A 9567-nucleotide genomic window follows, 5' to 3' on the forward strand; every position below is an offset into this window, starting at 1 on the left:
GTGGGTTGTCCTGCCCGAGATCCATGGCCCCCCCCTTTTTTTTCTGTCCCTCCCAGCTCCTGTCATCAGCGGTTGCAGGACTTCTGTCCCACACACCCCAAGGGTTGTAGGGCAGTAGCCCTGTGAGCTGCTAGGGTAGCCAGGTAATCCCCTACCACCATCCCGAGATCTTCAGAGAAGACCCTGAGGAGGGCAGCCCAGTCTTCAGGTGCCACTCTCGGAGCAGGGCTGGAACTTTTCACCTGCTCCTGCCTTTGCAGATGCTGGTCTGCAGGAGCAGGAGGCAGCAGACACCGGAGAGAGGGAATCACCAGCAGTTTACCTGCAGGGGTTTATAAGACTGATACGGAGGAGTCCAGGGCCCCCAGCCCCGTGTATGCACTACACACACACCACACACAAATCACACATGTGCACATACACATTCACACATGCACTCACAAATCTTGTGCACACATACACAGATCACAGACACAAATCGCATGCATGTACCCATATATACACATACACATTCACAGTACATTCACACACTCAAAAATCACTCATATACACATAAACACAAATTCACACACATTCACACACATACCCACAGGTCATACACGCAGGCACACACATATACACACAAACACACTCACACACATATACACACAAACACACTCACACATACACACCCCTGTTCAGCAGGAGGAGCTCAGGACAGATGGTCCCTGGGCACCTGGTGGGATCGGCCCTTCTCCAGGCAGAGATTTCATTCCCTAGTTGCCCCTTGGCCAGGGTACACCTATCCCACTATATGAGGTGGCCCTGACCTGGTGCCCACATGGGACCACCGTAAGGAGGGGGTGGGGCACCCAGAGGGCAGACTGCCGGGAGCAGCTGGTTTGGTGCAGCCATTCTCAGAATGCCCTTTCCCCCTGGGCCCCCAGACCCTTGGCTCCTCCTGGGGCCTCTGCATTCCCAGCCTGATGGATTGTCTTTTTGCAGCCTGCCAGAGCCTCTGCTCTCACTTGCCTCCTTCCTCTAGGAGACAGGGGCTGAACCCCCGCAGAAGGATCTGGCTGCTGCCTGCGACCACCTCTGGTGCCCCAGGCTTGGTCTCCAAGCTTTCCCTCCCTTCCCCAGCACCTCCACTTTTATTTCTTGAAGTATGTTTTACTCTACTCTTTCTGGAGTCTCCCTGGAAACTTCAGGTCTAGAAAGAGGCCAGGTCAGCTGGGGCTTGATATTTTTCCACCTGGGCAGAGGAGGTCCCTTCTCCAGGCTCAGCACTGTCCTTCCCAGGCCCTGGGAGTGTAACATCACCTCAGTCCCTCCGGCCACCCCCTTGCCAACTTCTGGCCCCACTCAAGTGACCCGGGGGAGTGTTTGGTGGATGTGGTCATATTTGGGGAAGCGCTTTATTCCACGCAAATGCTCTGACCTTGCCCAGGAGTGGGGGACTTTTTGGTGCCCACTGTCCCTGGGGGAACTCTGGGCAGGGGCCTGTCTGCCCAGAATCTACAAGGGCTGTGCTGTTGAGGGGAGGGGACTTTCGCCCAGCAATCACTCAGGGTGTTTGGCAGGCGTCAGGGTCTAGGAGGGGAAGGTGAGGCCCCAAGGTTTAGCTGTGGTCTAGAAATGCTGCAAAGTGTGCAGGCTGGAGGTGGGGGTGGGCCTGCCACCCCAGACTTCCTCCCTGCCATAGCCAATGCAGGAGAGTGGCCCCGTGTCCTCTGTCCCCGGTGTGGCCACTTGGGCCACTCTGCTGCCCAGCCGAGAATAGGGTGCGGAGTCGTGGGCTCTCGGCTCAGGTGCCGGTTGCTCCAGCCTCCTCCTCAGTCCCCTGCCCCCCTGCAGGTCATCGGCAGCTCCCTCCTCTTCGTCCACGACAAGAAGGAACAGGCCAAGGTGTGGATGATTGACTTTGGAAAAACCACGCCCCTGCCCGAGGGCCAGACTCTGCAGCATGATGTCCCCTGGCAGGAGGGGAACCGGGAGGACGGCTACCTCTCGGGGCTGAACAACCTCATTGACATCCTGACGGAGATGTCCCAGGGCGCCCCGCTTGCCTGAGGCTGCCCTGCACCCACCTGTGTGCCCACCTGTGCGCCCACCTGTGCGCCCACCTGGCCTCTTCCCCCCTCTGCGCTCCTCTTCTTAACTTTTCCTTCACTTCTCCCTGGCTGGGCTCAAGCCCCAGAACTGACCCTCCCGAACTGCACTATAAGACACTTTGTAGAAGAAGAGAGGAGATGAGACGTTCTAGTGGTTTTCCTAACTTAAAGACCTGGAGGTGACATTTCCACTGCTTTGTAAATAGAATCACCTACTAGAAGAGAAATACCCAAACCCAGCCTCAATTTCCTGTAGCAGCCAGTTGGGTTCAGAGCAGGAGGGAGCTCGGGTGACCCTGGGACCCCCGGCTGCAGAGGGGCCCTGACAGATGAGCCCTGCTTGTAGAAGACCCTTAGACCTGGGCGCAGGCCCCCCTGCCCCCTCCCCTGGTGGCTACCTGCAGAGGCCTGTCGCCCCCTGGTGGCCGGTGCCATTACCATCGCTGCCAAGCACAGCCCGTTTCTGCCTATGCTTCCGAATCAATTGATTGATCGGGAGCCCAGCAGCCAGGCTGGGTCCCTTGTGCCTGGCCTGGAAGTAGGGCTTTCTGGTAGTTGGGGCACAAAACCATGGGGGAGCCACCTGTTGGCCGTGAGCAAAGTACCCTCGGATCAGCAGCCTCAGGGGCTCCCAGAGACAGCGTGGTGGCCTTTCTAGAGCTGCTGAAAGCAAGGACCCCTGCACGCATCTGGTATTGAAACCCTCCAGCTCTGGACCAGGCCCAGGAGCCAGGAGAAGTCTGAAGCCAACTTGGCTGTGATCTGTGACCTCCACCTTCCCAGAAGGGGGCAGGCAAGAGCTCTTTCTTCCTTCTGGAACTGCCGCTTATCAATCCAGAGGGGACAATCTGCAAAGCTGAGCTCCTAGGAATGCCACCCCACCCTCCCAGAGCCACGTGTTCATGGTCTTTTTTGTGCCTCCCGCTCCCTGCCCTGCTGTGGCAAGGTCTAGGGGGCTGGGTGGGAGTGGGTCGGGGCACCCACAGCCCCCCAGGGAAGACGGGCCCTGCAGAATCTCTTGCCCTGGGGGGAGAATGTTCTCGCTCTCCTCCCTGGTGCTAGCTGGTCGACCTTGCATGGGGCCCAGGTCACTAATGGTTATGGGGAGAGGACAGGAGGGGGTTCAGGCCAGCACCAGGCAGGAAAGAGGCAGGATTCTGGTATCATTTTTGAATTTCCTCTGAAGTAAGTCTCATGGCTTGAAGGGCTCAGAGTTGTGGTCCTAATGGAGTGTCGGTAGCTTCCAGGGTCCAGTGCCAGGGCTGTGCGGACATCTCTTCCTGGAGTCTCTGTCTTGCTCAAAGATTCACAGGGAACCATTTTTTAAGCCTTAGTTTGACTGTCAAGCAAGTAAGTCTATGTTATTGAGAGGAATGTAAATTTGGCATGACTCTTTAAGAACAAAGCTCCTTGCTCTGTTGCCATTTGGAGCTGTGTCCCCAGGCCCCTGGGGGCTTTGCTGTCAGAGGTGCAGGAGTGCAGAGAGACCTGCCTCAGGGACCCAGAGGGAGGAGGTGGGGACCAAGGTGTGCATGCCAGCAGGGACCACTGCCTGGGCCGCCCACCCTGGCGCCCCAGGGCCCATGTGACACATACGTTTCCCCTTTTGTGCTGGGTGAGTGACAGTTGGTGGGGGCAGAGGATGGGACATATGAGGATGTTTAAGTACAGATTTTAAAAAAGGAAATCACTTAAACTTCCTGGCTCTCGTTCAAAACAGTGGTGAGCTCTGGTGTGGGCTGACTCGCTAAAGGTCACACTCCCGCCCCTGCTGAGCACAGAGACCTCGTGACAGCACGTGATCTGGAAGGCAGGCAGGACGGGGGCGTCAGGGAGCCAAAGCCAGCTCTAGGTCTCCGGAGCTAGCATCACTTGCAGGTTAGAAGGGACTTGGATGGTCTGTGCTTCAGACATCGTCGGGGAAGGGACAGATGTCATTAATTCAGACATAAAGATTACATAAGCACGGACTAGACAAAAGTTTTCAATGGAAAAAGTTTGCTAAAGCAAATTAACGATATGAATAAAAATTAAGAGGGGACCAGTGAAACCTATTTAAGAGAATAAAACTTTCCGAGCACTTTAAGCAGGCATCAGTTGTTTGCAATGTGCTGATATGCAAATAATTTCTTTATTAAAGGTGGCCCATGGGACCCCATATTGGCAATACTTTCCTTCAGGTTACATTATATCTGTGAGAGTGATAAAAAAAAAATGCCATCTTTTTAGGGTTATTCTGTATTACTGAGGATTTTTGTTCTGTTTTTTGTATTTACCACGCTAGGTCTCTCCCACACCTTTGTCTCTCAAGCCATCTGTCACCCCCTGGCCCTTTCCCCCTTGTCTCAGTGGGACAGATAGATCCTGGAATGGAATTTCTCAGAACCCCTGCCCTGGCAGTCTGAAAGACCAGGCCCACCCAGCCCTGGTCCCACCAGGGACTCCTTGGGTCTTGGCCATACAGGTGCCAGGAGGGGGGACATGCTGAATGCACCTGTGCACAGGTGAACGGGGTCCCCAGGGGTGCTGGGCCTTCAGACTGCTTAGTGCTCTCAGAAGCTTTCCTCGGCTGCTTTCCCCAGACTCGCCTTTAGTGTCCTGTAAGAAGTTTTTAAGTTATATTTATTTTATTGGTTTTAAAAATTGCACAAAACACTACAACTGAAAGGCTGGATTCTGTGTCTCCTTTAAAGCTTCGCCTTCCTGTGCTTCGTTTTCCACTTGGTGGAAAAAACCCAGCAGCAACCCTGGCCTCCCAAGATAGCTCTTTCCCCCGTCAGCTGTATTTAGCTTTGAGCTCCACTGATCTGGTCAACCCTGCGTGTGTATATAATCCGGCCCCTTGCTCTAGGGTGTTTACCCTGTCGGTGCCTTTTTTCTGGAGGAGAGGACCCCCCCTCAGAGGAGCTGTCCTCTTCTGCACCCCACCCCATGGGACCTTGAAGGAAACTGAACTGTTACACGCCCCTGCACAGAACCTGTCCAAGACTGCGGATGCCCCACCTTCCTGAATAAAGGCCCTGGAGACCAGTTCTGTGTGTAGTATCTTCCTTCTGACCCTGAGCCCTCCATATGTGGCTGAGGGGTGGGCTGGGAGGGCTTTGGGAGCTGGAGGATCTGCACTGGGGCTGTTACAATCTCCGGGACTGGATAACATTTTAATCTGCAGAGAAGTCTTTCTCAGTAGCTCAGGGACATAGAATGGCAGCAAAACATCTCTCCTCCCACTCCCACCTCCCGAGCTGGGGGGTCTCTGGGACCCCTGCTGCTTCCAGAGCCTTACTCTGTGCTAGGCGTGGGCTGAATGCTCATCTCTGTTCCCATTTTATCCAGACCAACTTCATGAACGGATGAGGAAACCAAAGCTTTGAGAGATCAAACTTGACCTGGGTATTAAGTGGGGAGCAGGAATTCGAATCCCGAATTTGTCTGGATTCAAAACCAATTCCGTCGTCCTCCTTAGGGAGTGTCTGCACGGCAGGGAGCTTGTCTCTGCTTTGCCCCGGTCCTAGGCACTAAACATGACTTGGCATATAGCAGCAGCCCAGAGAGGCTTCGGCCGCCTGGCCAGGTCGGCCGGGGAAGACCCTTGAGAGCAGAAACCACTGCCACACGTCAGATTCACAGTCCACTTCTCTGTAGGCCTCTCCCCAGCTCGGTCACCGTGGGCTTCATTTGCAGAACTCAGAATTATTTATTTCGGGATGGAGGTGCATCTTGTCTTTATCAGTTTGCAAAGTTGTAGGATGGAAAAATAGAAAATGAAAGCCCCAGGGCCTTTGCACCTTCTGTCTCTTTGCCCGGGGTGCTCTCCCCAGTTAGCACGTGGTGACACTTCAGATAGTCATGCCTTCACCTGTATTGTGTTCCTGTTGGCGCCACAGCAACCAGCTCTGTGGGTGCCAGCCAGTGTCCACACAGGCACGACTTGGTGGCACCTGGAATCTCTCCTGCCCTGCACCTGAGTTGTTCTCTGCCATAAGGTCTCCTTGTTGACCTGGAGGCATGAGACACTGCTCAAGCCTGTGCCTGTACAACCTTGAAGTTCAGGGGTCTAGTCCTCCATGGTACAAACCTTTCACCAATGGGACAAGCCCAGGGGGATGGATCCTCTTCCTTCCCCACCCACCTAGGTGATGGCTGCAGCCTGCCTGGCTTCTCAGAGGGCTGTCCCAGGGCTCAGGTGACCAGCTGCACTTAGCAGCAGCCCCCCGGTTAATACCTTTCCCTGGCCCTGTGCCTCACTCCGGCCCCTGGGTGTGCACTCTAATAAAGCCTCCTTCTCAGGCTTGGCTTGCTGCAGATCCAGGGATACGATTTTTTAGGTCTTGGCTCAGATGTCACCTCCTTGGAAAGGTCTCTGTATTAGTCCATTTCTGTTGTTTATGACAGAAATACCTGGAACTGGATAATTTATAAGAAAACGAAATTTACTGCTCACAGTTTCAGAGGCTGGAAAGTCCAAAGTCCAGGGAACACCTGGTGAAGGTCTTCTTTGATGGTGATTTTATAGCAATGCAGGGGTCTCACATGGCAGAAAACAGCAGAGCAGAGAGAGAGAGACTCTCACGTGCTCTCCTTTTAAAGCCCTCAGAACCACGCCCCTGACCACCATTATTAATCCATTCTCTAGGGCACGGTCCTGCAATCTAATCACCTCTTCAAAGCCCCACCTTTCAATTACCGTAATAGGACTTCCCATTCTCTTAACACAATGGGGGTCAAGTTTTGGGGGGACACTCAATCCAAGGCAGTCTCTGAATGCCCCGCCCCATGCCCCAGCTCCAGCAGGATCACCCCAGTCACTCCTCGCCACATTGCCCCGCCTCGCACAGGACCTTACCAGTATTCCAGAGACAAGACAAGACCATGGTCCGTCTCCTCCGTTTCAATGCTGCCCCTGGGCATGGGGCTTGACCCTGCTAATTGTGGCTTCTTCAGTGTCTAGCAGTAAGTGTTTGCCAGTTGGGCACCTCTGAATGCCCCAGGTGACCACAGTTGAAGTGGACACCCCCAGCCTCTCAGTTCCTCTCCTCTAGGGGTCTTGTCCTGTATCCACTGTGGCCACTGTCCCCAGTGTCTTACTCTAGACCTGTCATTACCAATAACTGACCCGTGTAGGCACAGGACACATGCTTTCTGGAATGAATCGCTCCCTCTCTTCCTCACAAGCCCCTTCCTCTGTGGTCACCCCCACCCCAGGGTTTTACAATCACCCCCAACCCATGTGCAGCCCCCCGAAGCCATTAAACATTGTCTGCTTGTGCCCACCCAGAGTCCCCTGCTTCATCTCCTGGTGCCCACACCACAGGGTGACACTTCTGGAGCCTCTGCCGTGCCTCCCTTCCCCTGGATGTCAGACTGGGGTCTCCTCACCAGCACTGTGACCAGGGGCACCAGCAGCCCACAGACCTACTCGCCTTCTACACCCCCGACCCTGGAACCCACAGACCTAGAGATTCCAGCCATGGAGAGAGGGCCAGACCCCAGGCCACAGGGGAGGGGCTCAGGATAGGAGGGGCTCAGGATGGGAGCCCGGTCACCCACGAGGGCACATCACCCCTGCATGGGAAAGAACTGGCCTGCCTGACTCGGTGAATGGGATCTTGGGTTTTTCTGCAGAAACCTTCTGCTGCTTCTGCAGAAACCTCGCTGGCCAAGGCTGCCCACTGACCACCTCTGCCTGACCTTGGTAGAGGGAGCTGCACTGCAGCAGGCCCCCTCTATCCTGTGACAGAGACCATGGCAGGGGCCCCTGCCACTCCAGCGTGGCCCCCCAGCTTCAGAAGGGTCTAGCCTTGGTCCCACTGGCTGGGGGGTGGAGCACTGCCTCCCTCCCTCGACAGTCCCCCCAGGGCCTGGCCAGGCCAAGGGTCTTAGGAAGCAGCCAGAAGTGACATCACGTGTGTCACCCTTGGTGGGGAGTGTCTTTACTCTCCAGGTCAGGAGCAAACGTGAGCCTCTGCCGCCTGCAGGTGACCCTATCCCAGTTCTACATCCTCGAGATGAGCCTCCCCCAAAGCTCTTTTATCCCATGGCTCTAAAAGCCCCTTTTCAGCCAGAGGACCATGGTGGCATTTCAGGTCTTGGTCAGCCTTGTCAGCTCAGACCCGAGAAGACTGACGTTGGCTGCAGACTCTTCCAGAACTAAGTGAGCTCACAGACCTAAGACCACTGACAAGGTGGGCCGGGTCCCCTTGAGGAAGGACGCTGCAACACCCCGCAAGTATGAATGGCGAATACTCCTCCAACCCCACCCCGGTGCCCCATGCCCTGGGGAGGGGGAACGGCCGACCGGAGTCCTCTTGGATGTGGCTGCGAGGCTGCCCTGCACCTCCCGTCTTCTTTTTGCAAGGCTTCCAGTGCTGTCACAGCAGCCCGATCACACCCCCAGCGTCATAAATGTTGCTGCCCCCTACAGCACAGGGGCCTTTGCCACTGCGGGCCTCAATGTCTCATCGTCCCCCGCACCTCGGTCCAATCAACCACAGGTACAAGCCGTGGTAACCGATGTCACCTCCTCCCACCAGCCATGGGGCCTCATTGCTCTCCAAGGGCACCACCCTGAGGTCTGCCTTCTGGGATGACCTCCTGCTCCTGGACAGGCCTACATCCTGGGAAACCTGATGGTCAGTCCCCTGTTGCTTTCCAGGACCACTTCTGGCACCGTGTCTCTTATCCTGGGCTCCCTAGAAATGGGTCCCTGTGGCCACTGATCAGCAGCAAGTGCAACCGACTCCTCAGTCTCGTGGGATGACTTCAGAGAGGCCGGATGAGCTGCTGTGTCTGGGGACAGTCCTCCTGGGGAAAGCAGGGGTCGGAAGGCATGTGCCAGCCCCTGCTGCTCCTTCTCCCAGTGGTCAGTCTTCCCATAGGGTCTAACCTCTGGGGTGGCACCACCCCAGCCTCTCCAGTAGTCACAGGCCCCATCAGCCATGCACAGGTGCCACGCTCCTTCGTGGGTCAGTGTGGTGGTGGCAGCAGGATTGGTGATCTGCTCCGAGATCATGCAGGCCCCCCAAGCCGTGGCTGAGCTGGTCCAGTCCAGCATGTGGCAGAAACCAAGTTTGGTCCGGACCTCTTCCAGCCAAAACCAGCAGGATAGTGCCCATCCGGCCCCCAGCCCTCTGCCCAGACCCCCACTCTGCCCCTTGTATGTCCTTGACTGAGGGCCTCACCCCCTTACCCGACTAGGCAGGAAGCTGGGGTCCCATGGAACTGCCCCCCAATTCTGCAGGTTGAGGGAGGGAAGAGAAAATACAGGCGCTTCCTAGGAGCTCCACAGGGGGTTGGCCAGGGAGTGTTCAGCTGTCTTGTGACAGGAGGCTGTCTCCAGAGCAGGGACCACCAGACAACACCCCTCGAAACAGTCTGAGAGTCAGTGAATAGGGGAAGACCCCAGGGAGAGGGACCAGGAGACCCGAGCTGCTTCTAAGCGACTGTGGCCCGGCCAGCTCTGTGACCTCCCTTCCCC

The 9567-nt window shown here is 56.0% G+C and overlaps 1 protein-coding gene across 1 annotated transcript in view; it reads left to right on the forward strand.

Annotated features, from left to right (window-relative positions):
* ITPKB (inositol-trisphosphate 3-kinase B) overlaps positions 1–5123 on the forward strand; it is a 94760-nt gene extending 89637 nt beyond the window's left edge. Inside the window, exon 7 of the mRNA XM_063082766.1 lies at positions 1837–5123. Within this exon, the coding sequence (XP_062938836.1) occupies positions 1837–2052 (216 nt within the window). The 3' untranslated portion in view covers positions 2053–5123. The remainder of the gene's footprint in view (positions 1–1836) is intronic.
* The last annotated feature ends 4444 nt before the right edge of the window (positions 5124–9567 follow it).

The sequence above is a fragment of the Cynocephalus volans genome, chromosome 18 (assembly GCF_027409185.1).
Source record: "Cynocephalus volans isolate mCynVol1 chromosome 18, mCynVol1.pri, whole genome shotgun sequence".
NCBI classification, from domain to species: Eukaryota; Metazoa; Chordata; class Mammalia; order Dermoptera; family Cynocephalidae; genus Cynocephalus; species Cynocephalus volans.